Source organism: Bison bison, unplaced genomic scaffold, assembly GCF_000754665.1.
Source record: "Bison bison bison isolate TAMUID 2011002044 unplaced genomic scaffold, Bison_UMD1.0 scf7180017864492, whole genome shotgun sequence".
Taxonomy (NCBI): Eukaryota; Metazoa; Chordata; class Mammalia; order Artiodactyla; family Bovidae; genus Bison; species Bison bison.
The window spans coordinates 910254-929310 of record NW_011495051.1 but is presented as its reverse complement, the minus strand read 5'-3'; the positions used below and the strand labels follow the sequence as shown (position 1 = coordinate 929310).

General features: G+C 41.5%; 1 protein-coding gene across 1 annotated transcript in view; it reads right to left on the bottom strand.

Annotated features, from left to right (window-relative positions):
* Positions 1–19057, bottom strand: part of SLC22A4 (solute carrier family 22 (organic cation/zwitterion transporter), member 4) — a 43071-nt gene that overhangs the window by 2103 nt on the left and 21911 nt on the right. Inside the window, exons 5-10 of the mRNA XM_010863596.1 lie at positions 16233–16404; positions 12008–12134; positions 7929–8029; positions 5424–5638; positions 4013–4195; positions 1710–1845 (exon numbers count right to left, since the gene is read on the bottom strand). Of these exons, the coding sequence (XP_010861898.1) occupies positions 1710–1845; positions 4013–4195; positions 5424–5638; positions 7929–8029; positions 12008–12134; positions 16233–16404 (934 nt within the window). The remainder of the gene's footprint in view (positions 1–1709; positions 1846–4012; positions 4196–5423; positions 5639–7928; positions 8030–12007; positions 12135–16232; positions 16405–19057) is intronic.

Below are 19057 nucleotides of genomic sequence, written 5' to 3'. Positions count from 1 at the left end.
GTGCCCCCGAAAGCGAAATAAATCCCTCTTGGAAAATGCTCACTCCCCACATATGGAGGTAGAAGGACACCCTTATCACCAGAGATGGAGAATTCAGGGCAGGACCAAAAAATCTGTATAAATAAACCTTGCTGCTTCTTTATAAATTACCACCCAGGCCCACACTTTATTTAAATTCCTTACTAATTAAGTACCCAAGTTCATGTCTTCGGCAAACTCCGGAAGGTGGTGAGGGACAGGGAAGCCTGGCTTGCTGAAGTCCATGGGGTCGCAGAGTCTGACACTACTTGGCGACTGAACAACAGCAATTAAGCACTCAAACCTAAGTTTCTTTGTCCTATCAATTCCTCTCAGTTTTATTGTTTCTTTGTCTAAAAAGTGTAAAAGCTGCCTGCTTTGGCCATGTCTGCAGTCCTCTTTCTGAGAGATCTCTGTATGCATGAATTCAAATGTGTTTTTCTGCTCTTGACTTGACTTGTGTCAATTTTATTATTAGTTCAGCCACAAGAACTTAAAGGGGTAAGGGAGTAAATTTCCCCCTCCCCAACAGCCAGAAATGTGGATAACCTTGGGGACCCATTACTTTACTTGTGACTGGCAGCTGAAGAGTAAGCTGTCTTATGGGACTGAGCCTTTAACCTGTAGAGGATGATACTAGTCCTGGGTAATTAGTGTCATAACTGAATGTCATTACAGGACACTTCATTGGTGTCAGAATTGGTTGATATCAAGAAGAAAACTCTCACACAATCTCATAGGCCAAAAAATGATATTGCATTAAAAATTCTTTTTATTAATGTGGACAGGTATTTCCTTTTCATAAATATATTGCCCCTGAAATGTTCTTTTCTATAAACTGCTTGTTCATGACCTTTACCAGTTTTCTTACTGAGTTGTTGGTCTTTTTCCCACCGACCTCTAAGAGCTTCTTGTATCTTAAGTTTATTAACTCTGTCTAGTGTGTTGCAAATATTTTCCCCCTGGTTTGTCGACCTTTGTTCTAATTTATGGTTTCACTTTTGCTCTACTGACAATATCTAAACTTGCTTAATCACATATGTTGATCTTTTCCTTTATGTCTTTTTGTTTTTCATATCATGCTCAGAAAGGCCTTCTTTAAGGTTATAAAATATTTATGTTTTCTTCTGGTGCATTTATGACTTTATATTTTTAGGCCTCAATTTTTAATCTTCCTGGAATTTATCATGATATATTTTGAAGTAGGATTTCAGCTTTTGATGTAGCCAAAATGGCTAGTTGAATATTCTACCACTTTTTACTGAATAATCTAACTTTTCCCCACTGATTTTGAAGTGCTACTTATTATCTCACACCAAATTCTCTTATTTTATTCAGTTTAATTTTGAACCCTATCCCATCCCGGTAATTTATTTTTCTATACTGTTATCATACTGTTTTAATTGCCGTTGCTTAATAATATGCTTTATTATCTGATAGTGCTACTCTCCACTGTTACTCTTCCTTTTCAGAACCTTCCTATTTATTCTATCATGTTTATTCTTTTTTTATACATATAATTTGGGATGACCCAGAGGGATGGTATGGGGAGGCAGGTGGGAGGAGGGGGTTAGGATTGGGAACATGTGTACACCCGTGGCGGATGCATGTTGATATATGGCAAAACCAATACAATATTGCAAAGTAAAAAAAAAATAATAATAATAAAAAAAAAATAAAGTTCCACTTACCCTTTCACTTTCTGCATCTGCTCTAGGGTCTCTGGTAGAGTTCTCCCAAAACTTTCAGGGAAAAAAAGAGTGATGATTCCGATCAGGACCGTCAGGCTACCCATGAGGATGTAGGGCAGAACTCTGTTGTAAGCACCTGTAAGACACAGGACGTAAGGACATCAGTTAGATAGAGGGACTCTCCAGATGCTCTTGAGAATCACTTTGTAATGGTGGCACACAGTTTTAAATCTGAATACTTACAGAAGAAAAAAGTGTGCAAAATACACAGTTTCTGTTTGGCAGATGTCATTGCCTCTGAATTTCCATAATTATTCACCCTTGATCTTGCATTATCAAAAAGTCTTTCATGTCAACTGGTATTCTCTAAGCTGCTACTTAATCAGGTGTGATAGATGTTCTTTTGATAGAAATCTTTGCCTACCAAAGTTCTCTTAAGGTAAAAGTCACGGGAGATGGGGGGATGGGAGGACACCACAGGGAAAGAGGTGGACCAGGATGTTGCAGGGACAGGTACTGGCTGTGATGACTGATATGACCTTTGCACTTGCCCAGACCAGTAGGCTGCTGTAGAAAGCTAGGTCCACAGAGCTGTGAGACTCTCAAAGAAAATCTAAGTAATATATTCAATCCAATTTAAATCAATAAATGTCAGGCACTGTGGTTTCTTTCTGCAGTATTTATATGTCTTGGTTTTATATGTAATTGGAAGAACCACTCCACCGCTTCTTTATCTGGCGTTACTTGGACAGGAGAATAATAGATCTTCATCTTGCTTCCCTTCTACATACAGAGATTACAGAGGAATAACACAACCAAGAATTTTATTTGACAAAAAAAATATAAATCTTGAAGCTTCTCTAAGGCCTCTGTTGTCACCAACAGGAGCTGCTACTGTGGAACAGAAAGCTCTTTCTCAGACTCCTGCATTTCTTATGTAAGTGGTCCCCCATTAGACCACATGAGCATGGTTTGAAAGTATAGGGAAGATGAAAAGACACCATTCTACATAATAATGTATTTCTCAAGTATTCAGGGCAGCTGTGTGGAAAATGTCTCTCTTTCTCTGTAAGGTTTTAGAGTGTACCTTGTCTGAGAATTCACATATGTCTTTGGGGATGTATTTGTGTGTGTTTGAACCAGTAGGTAACCAATGAATAACTAGGAAGAATAAGGAACTGTGTCTCCATCTCTCACCAGTAAAGTTCTTACGAGGTTTAGGCTTCAAGTGCTAGCTCCTACATACATGGAACATCTCATGAAAGCCCTTCTGATGAATAAATATGATCACATAAAAGCTAAAGTTCCTGCACTGCAAAAAAAGTCATGAAGTCAAAAGGGAAATGATAAACTAGGAAAAAATATTTACAATATATATATAGAGGGCTAATTTTTTCAATTACAAAAAGCTCCCCCCTCAAAATATAAAGTTGAATAAACCATTAGAAAGATGGGAAAAGACATGGACAGTCAGATATCTTAAAAATAAATAGAATGTCAATAAATACATGAAAAAATGTTCAACCTCATTCATAGTTGAAAAAGAAATGAAAGCAACAATGATATCCATTTTTCACACAACAGATTATCAATGATTAAAAAATTGGATGATTCCCATTGTTGGTGAGGATGTGGAGAAATAGACACTCTCATATATTGATAGTTGGATTGTAAACTGGTATAGTATTCAGAAGTCAATTTGGCAATATCTATGAAATTTTTAAATTGCTCCAGCAATCCATTGATCCATATATACAAAGGCTGTGGGGGTGTAGGGGAATGTTCACTGTAATGTTATTTGCAATAACAAAAACTTGGAAATGGTCTAAATATTCATCCATGAACCTAGTTAAATAAATTATGTGTACACATATATTAGAAGTCTATGTACTAACTAAATAGAAGATAAAAGAACTACATATATACCAATTAGACCACATGAGCATGGTATGAAAGTATAGGGAAGATGAAAGGCAAAGATGAAAACTATATATATACCAATCAGGAAAGATATTCTGATACAATGTTAAGTTTAAAAAAAGTCATGAAACAATATTTATGATATAATTTTGTGTATTTAAAAATGTGTGTGTGTGTTGTACAAAACGAAATGTCTGGAGGGCTACTCACCAAAGGTTAGTGTTAGTTCCTCTGAGAGCTGTGATTTGAGGAACTGAGAGAGTACAGGTGACCTTGTACAGGAGTCTAGCACTTGCTGTGCTGTTTGCATTTTTCACAACAGAAAGTCTATTACTTATAGATATATTAAAAAAAAAAGGATAGACTGATAAGATGCATCTCACCTAGGTAAACAAAGTAGGGAGCGATGATGCTGCCCACTCTGGAGGCCATGGAGGCGACCCCCACTGCCATGTTCCTGACCAGGGTTGGGTAGAGTTCTGCAGTGAAGACATACAGCATGGCAAAGGCAGACGTGATCCCAAACTTTCCCAACATGGCCAGACCAATGGACAAGAAGCTGTAACCTGGAGAAGACACCCAGTGTAAACAGAGGTACTTGTAGAAACAGTACTTTCTTAACAGTTGCTTGTTTTGTCCCTATTGCTTGTATAGGAATGTTTTATGTTTCATATATAAATATTTTCTAATATAAAGATATTCCCCAAATTACACTTCTTCTTCAAAGGCTTACTAATTGGACGTAGAAAAAGATGGAGAGTGAAGGGTGCTTTGAGCTTCGCTCTTCTGTCATTCTAGATCATTTATGCATTCCGTGACCTTATCTACACTTTAATTACAACAGTTTCATAGTCAATTGTTAGCTTGTTAATACAGTTAAGTTTAATCTTTGAACAGAAGAACCAATCCTTTTATCCTACTTATTATTCTTGAGATATATACTTCTATATATAATACTATATATCAATAATCTGTTGACTTAATGTTGTAACAATATGAGAAACTTGGACATAAGAGGAAAAGAGAAGCATGTATCTTTTCATGTGCTTTCTAACTACTTAAAGATTACAGACGATAAAAATCACTGAATTTATACTGGAACTGGCATGTACTACCAACTCTTAACACTTGTATATATACATCAATCAGAGAGAAGGTTTGAAAGTACCAAGAAATTAGCACTCAGGTTTATGCCTCAAAAGTTTGAGGGATTAGGTGAAAGCTTCTATGAAGGGGATGCACTGGGAGCGTTACTCTTCTTCTGGTGGTGATTTCTGACTCCGATACTAACCCTTCTGTTTGAAGGGACTAATTTTGAACAAAGGAAATCACAGAGTTAGCTATCTCTTGTGTAACTGACTTACGAATGGTTTATTATGTAAAAGCTACATAAATAGGGAAGTGACTAATAATTAGGGCTTCCCTCAGTGTTCTTGCCTGGAGAATCCCAGAGACGGGGGAGCCTGATGGGCTGCCGTCTATGGGGTCGCACAGAGTCAGACACGACTGAAGCAACTTGCAGCAGCAGTAACTCTGATGGTAAAGCACATGCCTGTAATGCAGGAGACCCAGGTTTGATCCCTGGGTCAGGAAGACCCCCTGGAGAAGGGAATGGCCACCCACTCCAGTATTCTTGTCCATCCTTGCCATGGACAGAGGAGCCTGGTGGGCTACAGTCTATGGGGTCGCAAAGAATCAGACACGACTGAACGACTAAGCACACACGACTAATAACTAGCCTGGTCGAGGTGTGGATCTTTCCTGGTAAGTTGCTAATACTGGATAGCTTCTTACCTGCAGGTACCAACTGAATTAAGAGAAGCACACTTCCTCCAAAGAACAGTACTCCAGCTATGACATAACATCTGGGTAGGGTTCGAAGTAGCAGCCAGGCTGCAATGTAAGCTGGAACTTCAATCAAAGCAGAGAAGAAACAGTTCAGGTAGGGATCTCCATGTAAATTAGGAGTGTTGAGAGACAGAGCAAAGTAACCCACTGAGGTCAACATCCTGGAAATCGAAAGACAGAAACGACAAAAGGATGGCTTGAGTCACTTTACAATTTCACGATGGATAGGAAGTTGTCCATATCTTGGTACCTTACAAGTAGTGACTAGCCACATAGGGTTATTTAAAAGTAAAAAGTAAAGTTAAGTAAAACTTAAAATTTCATCCCTCACTTTGGCACTAGCCACACTTCAATTCCTTAGTAGCCACATGGAGCTAGTGGCTACTATAATGGACAACAGAGATGTGAAATGTTTTTATCATTGCAGAAAGTGGACAGCACTAAGTCTAAATATACAAATATTCAACAATTACCTATCCTAAGCTAGCTAATTTCAGGTTTCAGTAGAATAGCTTGTACAACACATTCTTATCCCCTTAGAGATATTATTTGAAGAAAGACTGTCACATCAGTGAACATAAAATCCATATTTCATTCTCCTCCCCTCCCCCCAAAAAGAAAAAGATACATAGGTAATACTGTGGGATCCACTTACAGTAAATTCCAATTGACTTAGTAAAACTCACTTTAGGGGAAAAAAATGAGTCTCATAATGCTTCAGGGTATCACAGAATGCACATTGCATATCCCGCCATTATAGTTAACTTCCACATAAAAGCTTTTCTGTGGAAAAAACACTAAGTTATATATAACACTATGCAGACTCCTCTGTGGAGAAACTTGCTTATTATCAACATGACTGAAAAGCAGAGAACATCTGAAAAATATTTTCAGGAACACTGTTGGATCTTTTTTACACATACTGTACTAGGTTGGAGGAGAAGGCAATGGCACCCCACTCCAGTACTCTTGCCTGGAAAATCCCATGGATGGAGGAGCCTGGTGGGCTGTAGTCCATGGGGTCGCTAAGAGTCGGACACGACTGAGCGACTTCCTTTTCACTTTTCACTTTCATGCACTGGAGAAGGAAATGGCAACCCACTCCAGTGTTCTTGCCTGGAGAATCCCAGGGACGGGGGAGCCTGGTGGGCTGCCGTCTATGGGGCCGCACAGAGTCGGACAAGACTGAAACGACTTAGCAGCAGCTACTAGGTTGGATAGCACAAGGGCTAATTCAAAACAAAACAAAAAATGAAACTTTATTCCTCTAGGATCTTAGTGATTTTCACATTTGATAATAAGAGCAGCATGAATAAAACTAACGACTACTTTATTGTTAGCCCAGGAGTGCCCCTTCTCCAGATTCATTTGCATCAGTGATACCTGCTGACATTTAAGAACTAAGTAGGTCCATTGTGCGGAAAGCCACGTGTCCAGGACACACTTGCTTAATTCAGGGGCATAAACTCTGTTATTGATGACTTCTAATTTAATACAAGGCGGCTCTAAAATTAGACTAGCTGCAGCGTGAGCCTGGTAGTTCTGATTACCATCGTTTTTTGTGCTGCCATCATGGAGTAGGCATGTTCTTTCCTTTCTGTCTTCTTCCTAATTTCTTGGCAGATATATTATTAAATCTTGCCTACAAAGTCAGTTCATTATTTATGTGTCTTAAAAATCACTCAGTAAATTGCTATTCACAAGAATAATAAGCTTGTCAAAACTCCAAGTCAGGCAGTGGGGACTCAGCATATTCTAAGCTCACTGATTAATTGCCTGTACAACTTCTGGAAGCAGGAGGTGAATTAGCATCTCAGCTTTGGGCATCCAGGATATCATTAGTTTTAATCCCAGTAACTTTAGGAGGGGCAGGGGACCCTTTCCATGTAGGTCAAAGTTCTCTTTGACATTTTTTTCAGTATCCAGTTCCATAAATTAAGTTGAAAGTGCAAGTCGCTCAGTTGTGTCCAACTCTTTGCCACCCCATGGACTATACAGTTTATGGAATTCTCCAGGGCAGAATACTTGAATGGGTAGCCTTTCCCTTCTCCAGGGGATCTTCCCAACCCAGGGATCAAACCCAGGTCTCCTGCATTGCAGGTGGATTCAGCTGAGCCACAAGGGAAGTCCAAGAATACTGGAGTGGGTAGCTTATCCCTTCTCCAGGGGATCTTCCCAATCCAGGACTTGAAGCTGCGTCTCCTCCATTGCAGGCCGAGAGCAATGCAGTTTTACCAACTGAGCTATCAGGGAAGCCCTTAAATTAAGTTAAGGGCTTTCCAAATAACTTAGATTCTAAAATTTTAATTTTGTCTCAGGAGGACCCAGGCCTTGACCCTGTCCCTTGAATACAATATTGTAAAGTTAAATAAAATAAAATTAAAAAAAAAAAGAAAATCAGCTTTATATTTACATGCTATATGTCACATTTCCAGATCTGTTATTACTTACCATAGCAGCAAAGACATAATAGTTATTGTAGCAATGTTCCGAGTCCTAAACAGGTCCAAAATGAAAACTTTCTGCTGCTTCAGGGGGAGTTGCTCCTGTTGCTAAAGTAATGTACACAACTATGAGATTAAGAAATGATGAGGAAGTATCTTTGGCTACGATAGTATATTCTTATGCATGTAACTCACTTCACTTTGAATATGCTTAGAAGTCTGGAATTTGCTATATAGTCCATGGAATTCTCCAGGCCAGGATACTGAAGTGGGTAGCCATTCCTTTCTCCAGGGCATCTTCCCAATGCAGGGATAGAACCCAGGTCTCCCTCATTGCAGGCAGACGCTTTACCCTCTGAGCCACCAGGGAAGCCCTTGCATACAATAAGGGCATCTAAATAAAGGATGCTTATTCTAACATTTAAAAATGTTTGTGGCCCATTTTAGACAGAAACCTTTAAAATATAAAAATTGGCTTCACTATCTCTTTATGTAAAGCCTGACTGCTAACATAGATTTGCCTTGACTCATGGGCATCACCGTGGGTGACCTTGATCACACTGAACCTTAGGGCCTTTTGAGTGGGTAGGGCCATATAGCCCCAAACTACCTTGAGGTTCATATCTGCTTTTTATACTTTTCCTGTTTTTGTCTCAGTGTCAGAACACACTTGGGTTAACCAGGGGACCTTGAAAATGTTACTATTTATCCTCTGTGAGCCTCAGTTTATCTCTCTGTAAAATGGGTCTAATAATTAAGCATTGAGAAGTTTAAGTGAGGTCATATATATAAATCTTAACATAGTATTTGAACCATTGTTAACACTCCATACATTTTAACTCTTATTTTAATTATTGCACCATTGAGGAAAACATGTAAGCTGTCAATGGTTGGTGGTATTCTTACTACTGTTAATGGGCTTCCTTCCTTTACTTTTAATTTACTGAAGTTAACTTTTCATGTGTTAGGAATCTAGATAATCAAGCTTATTAGAATTGAAACTATACTATTTACATTAGCCAAGACATTAGCCAAGACAACAACCCAAGTGACAATCATCAACAAATGATTGGCTCAAGATACTATGGTATATACACAATGGAATGTTGGTCGTAAGAAAGAATGAAATATTGCCATTTGCAACAGGAGAATATTTCACTTAGTGAAGTAAGTCAGGGGGAGAAAGACAAATATTATAAGTCATTTATATATGTAATACAAATGCAAATGAATCTATATAAAAAACAGAAATAGATTCACAGACATAGAAAACAAACATGGTTATCAAAGGGAAGAGGAAGGAGGGTCGGAGGGATAAACTAGATGTATGGGATTAACAGATACTAACCACTATACATAAAATAGATAAGCAACAGGGATTATTTACTATACAGCATAGGGAAATATATTCAATATCTTTTCATAATCTATAATGGAAAATAATCTGAAAGAATAACTGAATCACTTTCTTGTACACCTGAAACTAATACAATATTATAAATCAACTATACTTCAATTTAAAAAAAAGGAATTGAAACTAAAAAAGCTACAAGGCTCTGAGGTGGAGAATCTCTTCAGGATAAAGTTAAACTCCGTGACTCTGTGCGTGTATTCAGTAAGAGGCCAAGGAAAGAATTTCCACAATGAAGGAAGGAAGAGTGCCAGACCCGCCCTTGTAGCTGCTTCCCAAATATTAGCACCTTTCTTTTCGAGAACAATCAGGCACCTCCTCATGCAACTCACAGTCATGTTACCTTTCTGCTTCTGCACTATCTGGAGTGAAAACCTCTAGAACATGCCCCTGGCAGTATTACCCAATTATCACAAGGAAGAAAGTCCCTGCGTAAACTGCTGGGACTAGCAGTCCTTCTGAAAGTTTTATGGGCATGGGACCAAGCACAGACAGGACCTGGGGATCAGGCCTATGCTGACAATTGGCACTTCCACAGGGTCCTTGTGAAAATGCAGATTTCCAGGTCCCACCTTGGGTTTGCTTAGTCTGAATCTTTCCTAGGACTCAAGGGCCTGGGAATCTGTAATTTTTAAAAGCTCTTTGGGTAGTGGTGATAAGCAGCCAGATTTGGAAACCTCAGGACAAGAACATTTCCGTATCCAGTGCTTATCTCTGGCTTGTATGGAGCCGCCGAAATGCCTTTGGACCAGGCACCACGAGAAGGCTAAAGGTGCTTCAGAAAGGAAGCCACAGAAGCCCAAGATTGTGTTTGAAGATGGTATGACATGGTTTTTCTTCCTGTCCAATTTAATGCCATTGCCCTTAACATGAGGCACCAGAGTGAGACGTTTATCTGTGTAATTCTGGGCAAATAATTTAACTTTTAAACTAAGAAGAACTGTGCCTCAGTTAGCCCTCCTGTGAAAAGGCCTATAATAATATGTACTAGCAATGATTGGCATGAGCATCAGATGAGCTGAACAATGTGCCTGGCATCTGGTGGGCTCTTTATTACCATTCTGAGCAGTTTGCATTTGTTGGCACAGGGCCCTATATATCCTCCTTCAGAGGACCCTACCTGGGAGGTGAATAGGGAGAGATGACTTGGCCTCAGGAAAGCACAAGCTCCCTTTTCCTCCTCGGGTTTGTTCAGCTGAGGTTCAATATGCCTCATGGCAGGAAGAAAGCATGTGTTTTGACATTGGACTTTGTTCTCATTTGTCTATATAACTATGTATCTCTGAAATGTTTTATGATTGCTTTCATCCACATAAGCTTTATCTCTACTACTAGACTCTAAGGTCCTCAAAACAGAAGTCAGACCATTTATCCATTAAACATCAAAAAAAAAAAAAAAACAAACATTCAGCACAGCCCTGAGATCCAGAAGTGTTAGACACTCCCAATGTTATTTTTGCGTCCAGTTAAATTGACCAAGGCTGGGAACTGAATTCTTGATCCGAAGAGCAAAGGATTAAGACATATTTTTCTTGGCAGCTCTCTGAAAGCTTGGGTTCATGGCCACTGTAATTAAACCTCCAGCCATCACCAAGGTATCTGCTTCTGTAAAAGGTTCCAAAGGCCAAGAAGGATAGAGTACTGGCACACTCGTCACCATCCAAAGTCCTGGGGTGGCCAGGGGCACAGATGTGAGCGTGGAGGCAAGCATACAGACTAAGAAGTATATAGTCTTCTTGGGGTGTCCTGAGCAGTCCCTGACCCTTCTGGCCATGAATGCCCTTGCCCTATCATTTAAACGTCCTCACTGGTTTGGACCAGCCCTGAATCACTTTGCTGTCTTTGCTGGCTCACCCTGTTTGCTCCCTGGGGACTTCCTTCCTCACCTCATCACTTATCTTCCATCTAATTCTCTTAACACTCTGGGTTATATTCTATGCTCCTCAAGTGTCTAATTTTTCTTGTTTTCTCTGGGAGTTGGCACGAGGTATGGCCAAGGACACGGTGAGTCCTTACTGACTGTCAGGAAGTGAGTATGCCTCCACTAAATATTTGCTTTTTCCCATGGCCTCCTTCCTGCAGGTGTGAATCCACCAGCCTATGCTCTCAGGCCTTAGGGTCCTAGACACGATATAGCAAGACTAAAGACAGGTACAGCTTCCCCAGCAGACTTTGGTAAAGTTCAGAATACAGTGGGGAACCCATGGGTGGAATATCTCTCAAACACATTTTTTTCCCACTTAATATAGATATTAAAAAATCACCAGTATGTAGCTGCATCCGTGGTACAGAGCAAGAACTAATATTTAATCTACACTTGCTGTATGCTCCCTGGAGAAAGGAATGGCTACCCACTCCAGTATTCTTGCCTAGAGAATTCCATGGACAGAGGAGCCTGGTGGGCTGCAGTCCGTGGGGTTGCAAAAAGTCGGACATGACTGAGCAACTAACACTTTCACTGCTATTTGCTAAGCAATTTATATATATTATTATATTTAATTGGTCCACAGCCCTTTGAGATGGGTTTTATCTCAGAACTTCATCATCATTTTGTCTCTAAGGTCTTGAACAGTGCCTGGTACATAGTAGGCACTCAAAAATCTATTGAATCAAATTAAATTCCATAATCAAGAATGCACAGCTGATCTCAAGAGAAAACATTTGCAAATCCTTACCTCCACAGGATCAAAAACTACCACTGGGGCAGTTACGTTGTTTATTTTTGCAGCTTTTTGGATAATATCTTCAGCTTCTTTAAATCTTCTCTGGGATATCAGCCATCGGGGAGATTCAGGAATAAACCTAAAATTCATTTTGGATGTTTCATAATTTTTCACAGTAGCAAGTTTTGATGCTATCAACTGTTAAGTTGCCCCCAAATGATTTTTATTTTGTAAAATTCTAGTTTGTCTTTTTAAAGAACATCAGGAGGGAGGCTTCATAAGAACTCAGTTATTTGTAGGAATAAGTAAAAGTACCTTCACATTTGAAAGTTCTGATCAAATCATAAGACCAATCGTTAGTTGTACTTGAAGCCAGGGCCCGCCTACAAGGAGTAACATTAACTATGGGCATGTTGAAACCAGGGCAGCTGGAGAATACCACCCAAAACTTCATAGCCAGCATGGCTCATTACAGAAACAGAGTCTAGTGTCTTTTCAGTGTGTCCATCCCTAGGGGAATTCCTGGTGCCCCAGCTGGTGATGCTCACAAGTTTCCTGGGTAAAAGAAGGCACCTGTGTTCCTCGGGCTTTTCCTTAGGCAGTCAGAGGAGGAGGCGAGTGCATTGACACACCTCTGTGGGATGTCCCATGGCTTTCAACAGATTCTCAGCTCAGTGAGTACCCAAATCAGTTGTAGGGAGATAGCCAATGTGGTGTTTTTATTTTTTATTGTCTAGAAACATTTAAAATTTTTTTATTTTATATTGGAATATAGTTGATTAACAATGTTGTGTTAGTTAGAAACTGACTTTTTATTATACAATCTACCCACATTTTTAACTGATGCTCAGACATGGCTGACTTCTATTCTTTCCTAATTTTTCTATTTTTATTTATTTTTTATCATTCTTTCCTAATCTTTATTTCTCAGAATTGCTTAGCCATTCTTTTGCTGGCTCTTGTTTTCCTTATCTATTTGTCAGTATTAAGCTGTCCTAGAAAATAAATTACATGTACAGATATACTCTTCCTATAATTAACAGGCCCCTGCAAAGCCTCAACAGGAATTATCTCAGAGCAAAACACAACATATCAAATAGCTAACCCCCACCTTCCATCCCCAGCCTACCACAAGCACATGAGTTGAAAAATGAACCCACTTTGCATTTTTTGGAATATACACTTGGTTGGTCCCTGTAGCAACTGTGATGATGTTAGGCCACAGGCCCTTGGTAATTAGAGCTGTCCTGTCCCAGGGAACTTTCTCTGGTGCTGTGTATCTGTGCTGTTCAACGCCCCAGCCACTAACCAAATGTGGTTATTGAGTTGGTGTGACTAGAGTGACTGAAGAATCCAATTTTATATTTACTTGTGGCCCCTGGTGGTTCATATGGTAAAGAATCTTCCTGCAATGTGGAAGACCCACGTCTGATCCCCTGGAGAAGGGACTGGCAACCCACTCCAGTATTCTTGCCTGGAGAATTCCATGGACAGAGAAGCCTGGCAGGCTATAGTCCATGGAGTGGCAAAGAGTCGGACATGACTGAGAGACTAACACTTGCACTTTCTTAATTTTCATATGTCATTGCAGGTGGCTAGCGGCAACTATATTAATGAAGAACTATACAGCTTGGGCACTTCTACTTCTGAGAGGTATCTTTCCCCAACCAAGTTGTTCTTAGACATACCCTACCTTTCTTAACTATCAGCTCTGAGGGCCATCACTGGCCTCAAGTTCCAAATGCTTAGTCAGCTAGATATTGCAAAACTTCCCCCACGTTGCACCTAGGGGCTCGTCCCCCGCCTACAACACCCCATTCATACTTGTGGGCACTTACTGCCAAGCCTTTTAAAGGAAACTGGGGACATTAAAAAGTCCCCGAACCACCTGCTCCAATTTTCAGCCCACTGTACTTAGGGTTGCTGCCATCTGAACTTGTGGATTGCCATGGCTTTTTGGTGCATAAATAATCAAGTCTAGCTCATCATTTCAAGTTAGTGGAGGGCCAAATAAGGTTTACATTACAGCCTCTCTGTAGAAATTGAACAGGGGAAGAGTGTTGCTGGAGAGTCTATATCACATACTGAATAGGCAACAGAGGTCTCAGTAGCCTGAAGCCATCGCCACATCATCCCAGCCCACCCCGACGGACGGGCACTGCTTCAGGAAATCCCACCCTCAAGGACGAAATGTTCAAAAGAGAGCTATTTTGTTTTTATTTTTATAGAAAACTGATAAGACTGTTAAACTTTCAGGACAAGCACTCAGCTTATTTGTCCTGGCCCCGGGCTGTGCTCTGTCTGGGGCAGTCCTGTCCTGGGTACAATGTGCCCACAGCCAGGAGCACCCATGGAGCAGCCCATGGGCAACATAGAAACAACTCTCCTCAGGGCAAGAGTAAGGCAGCTCCTTGTGGGATGGACCTTCTGTGCTAGAAACCCAAGAGGCTGACCTGTCAGAGTTGTTCCTTGCTGTGGTATTTGGTTCCGAGGCAAAGATCCAAGCCCCGCAAATTAAAATCCGTACTAATCTCTTACAGTCAGGGCCCTTCTATTTTTGTTCTCTCTCTCTGATAGAATCATATAGTACTACAGTTGACTATAACATATTTTGAAAGTACTAGTCTCTTATGCTGAAATGACAACTAGAACCAATGAACACAGATTACCAAAATCATTCAACTGAAGAGGCAGTAAGTAACCTCTGAATAATCTTGGCTTGTGACTTGAGAGACTGTCTGGTCACCAGCACCTTTTACAATAAATTCAGTTAGCAGGGCGTGTTGTGGAGAGAGGGTGCGATGCTGATGTGATGTGATGATGATGGTGATGATGGTGATTCTCATTCAAGAAAGTTGCCCTACTCTCAGACTGGGTCAGGAAATCAGAATAGTATCTAACACGCTGTTTCTCAAATTCTAGGGAAATAAGAAAAAAAAAGTGCTTTCTTTTTCCCATGCACACTCATGCCAAGGATTTGCATTGGTAAATCATAGCAGCCTTAGAGATCATAAAAGGACAGTAGTTTGGAGTGGTCTAACCACAGCTACCAGGTCTAACAAGGCCAAGAAGTACTACTGTCAGCTTCTATGGCTGCCTAACAGTTGCAGCAAGATGAAGGTCCTTCTGGGAAACTTCCTAAGGCACACTTCCTAAGTATGTCCATAGGACAGGGCAACCATGAGGGCTAGTCTAACCTGTGAGCCCCCACACATGATCAAAAATACTTTCATTGTTTGTAAGCAGAGAGAGGTCAAGCAATTCAGTAAAACCAGTCACTGCTGGGAGATTTTATTTTGATATCATGAAACTAAATCAAGACTAATCAATGAGAGAGAGAGAGGGAGAGAGAGAGTACCGAACTCAGTAATGGGAAAAATCCCCTTTGCTCTTGTTTAAATATGGAAAAACCAAAGAAATGAGAAGTCTCCCCTAAATAAAACATATGGCTGGGACCTTATTCCATTATTGTCATTCTGTTCTCTCACATAAAGTCTTCCCCATAGCCGTACTCAGTAAAATTGGAGTCAGCATCTCAACACTTTGTTATTCCCACATTAACGTGTCAAAATTTGGTTGAAGGGTTGTGGGAGGAGTGAAGAGAATATTTTCTCTAACAATTAATTAAACAGATGTGATTTTCTAGCTCTTCAAGACAAAGCAGATAAACAGTCACATCTTAGATGCTACTCATTACATGATAGGGAAGCTTGAGGAAGTTACATTAGTTGAAGCCATAAGGAGAAAGAGATTTCCTACAGAAAAGTGTCAGAAGAGCAGGGCTGCTGCTGCTGCTGCTAAGTCGCTTCAGTCGTGTCTGACTCTGTGCGACCCCATAGACGGCAGCCCACCAGGCTCCCTCGTCCCTGGGATTCTCCAGGCAAGAACACTGGAGTGGGTTGCCATTTCCTTCTCCAGTGAAGAGCAGAGGGGCAGAGCTAAAAATAACAAAACCCAACAGTACCATATCCACAAACAACAGCAACCACCCACTAACAGAGAAGAGTTGGGAGAGCCAAAGGGGGACTGGGTTTCCTGAGAATGGTGCTTTGTGGGATGGTGGGGAATCAAACCCCAGCACACATGCCTACCCCCAACAAGGGAAACGGTCTCTGGGCTTTGAGGCCTCAGCCTACTCCAGTGAGATCAGCAGGCCCACGCCAAGGTCAGCACCATACTCTGGGCTCCAGGTTGCTGGCCCGCAGTAGGGGGCTGTCTGAGACAGAGCCACACTCACCACCACAGCGGGACACACAGCACGCCCGGCACCGTCAGCGCCAGCAGCAGCATCCGCCAGTCTCTGATGAAGTAAGCAAACAGTGGCAGCAGCATGTAGCCAATTGCAAAAAATGTGCACACTCCTAACGTAGAGAATATAATACGAACTGACTTGCCAAGAATTTCTGTTCCTGTTCAAAACAAGGGAGGAGTATTAGCATTTTAACTCACTTTAATATTTGCTTTTTTGCATCATTACCTGGCAGTTAGAGTTAAAACATAACCACTTAGAAGAGGAAGGAGTTATTTACCTCCTGGCCCAGAGCAGGAGTGGTCAGTGTGGAGGAAGGTGGGACATGACCCAAGACTTACCACTTCATAGAAGGATGAGTTTTCATGAGATTTTAAAGGAGTTGTAGATTTTTTTTTTAAAATGTCTCCTCATGTCATGAATATCATGCTCAGCCCTAAGAGGTAACCTCTTCTGAGAATGCCACATTTCCAAAATAAAAGCCCCAGGGTGAGGAACAATGAGGGTGTCCCAGGAGGCGTGGGAGCTCTCCTGAGGGTGTGTGGCTCATGCGGCATTCAGCCTCTCCCACCATTCACCACTGTAAAGAAGCAGATATGGGTCTCTCGGAAACAGCGGAGAGTTCAGTTACTGAGCTGTGTTAGGACACCCTTAGCTACCCTTGAGCCCTGAGAAATGATAAAGAGGATCCAGCTGGCTCTGGAGGTCCACAGAGCAGGGCCTCAGTGCCCAGGGCTGAATTCCACTGAGGCCACACTGTGCCCAGGGATCAGCCCCAGGCAGACACAGTCTTTATAGCCCAATGAAAGACAAGAAGAAGTTGCTCTTCTGGCCTGGCAGGCGGCAGCCCTGGAGCTAGCCGCACATGGAGGGAACTCACAGAGCTTTCCCAGAACACCACAAAACCACCAGATGCTTGGCATCTGGCCCTGTTTTGGGAAAGGCTCCTGCTCTGCTCAGCGCCACAGTGGATGGCTCAGCCCCAGCTCTTCAAGAGATGTTGCTTGCTTCTTGGAGTGTGCTTGATTTGAGACAAGGAGTCTGAGAACAGGCTTCTTCTTTGTCACAAAACTCAGGCCCTTTCCACAGAGTCCACTCTTGGTCCTCTGCCCCAGGGTGGAGATGTGGCCAATGGCAATAGCTCCATCTTTTGTTTGAGATCTGCCCACCACTACTGAAAAGTAGCCCAGAAAATACAAAACAGATGATTTGAAGGTTATTCAGGCTTGGGTTTTAAGAAGGAGTTTCTTAGATGTGTTTATATGCCCTGAGCACAGGCTAAGGAATTAAGGACTAATTCCAGAGAAGCAGTAAAATGACCATTTCTGCTGGTTTCCCTTTCTCCCCTCCTTTGTGCTCCTATCCTCACCTCTCTTCTTCCTCACTCAGCATAACTGAAGATGTGTCTCAGTGGTTCTGTTTTGAACAGCCACTTCTAAAACCCAGACTGATAGAAATGGCCAGGATTGTTTATCTCTCACATCTTGGACTGCGGACAATAGCTCTAACCACCCAAGGCATTTCTTAGCCTTTAAACTCATTTCCAAGAATAGAGCTGGACTTCTTTCAGGATCATGAGCGTTGTTCCCAGATCTTTTCTTACCTCATTAATGACCTTCCTGTCACTCCATAAGAAGACTCACCATGCCATGGTTTCTAAACACTTTGGCTGTAATTATCATGATATGGGAATGAATAGTGCTTTATTCCTAAGCAGAGATTCAGAAGTGAAGCAGCAGAGGATGTGATTGTGGAAGAGAGAGAGTGCACAGGACCAAGTGAGAATCTTGTAGACTCAAGAGGCCAAGGGAACTCCCTCACACTTCCATGATCCTGATAAGAGAAGAGAAAGAAGTTACCCCACTGAATTTCTGGATAACGCTCCTCTTTAAGCTTGGGTCTCAGGCCAGGACAGAGTTGCTCTAGCTTTGCAGAGTACCCATGGAGGACAGAAGCTTCATTAATCTACCCTTTTGTCCTTATGTGGAGCTACAGGGAGGGCACAAATCTGAATAGTTCCTTGGGAGCACGACTTCCTGCTCTCTGACTTTTAGAAAATCATCCTGCCTTGAGCATCATCATCATCATCTTCATAGTTAGTATTGTTTTGAGTAGGCACTTTGAGCCAGGTTCCAGACTGAGTGTTTACATATATTATCTCTTTGACTCTTCACAACAATCATATAACAACTAATATTACTTCTGTTTTACATATCATCAGCTGAGACTTAAAGAGTTGAAGCAAATTGCCTAAATTCACACATATGCAATAAGCGGGACAGATAGGAGTTAAGCCTGATCAGTTTAATCTATGGATACAGTCCAAAAAAAACAATTACATGGGAGCAAAGCCTTCACCCTGTCAAGCTGTCCTTCGACTGAGTTCTAGTGGAGACGTGTGTGGGAGATGGGTGGGGCCATACCTGCATTTTAGAAGTTAGGATTTGCATTGCACCCACTTGGACTGGTCTTCAAACTAACTAGAGGCCAACCAGTCCTCTCAGAGACACCGGAAGAGGAGTCTTATTTCCTGCAGACCTTTCACTGCCAGCAGGTGTCACAAACTCCATGTGTTCTGCTGGCAGTGAGAGAGGTGACTGGTGACTTCTGGCTCTGCTCACTAGGGGCTCCTTGTCCTGACCAACTTTACCCCTTAGGTGTTTGCTCCTAGAACAAAGCCTGCTTGGTCTTGATCTGGTTGGGCCTCTGAGTATCACTTGTGAGTGAGACGCTGACTTCTAAGCCAAAGAAGCATGTCTTGGCCAGGAGTGTTTGCCCACTGCCTGTCACTACCTCCAGAATCTGAGCGCTCT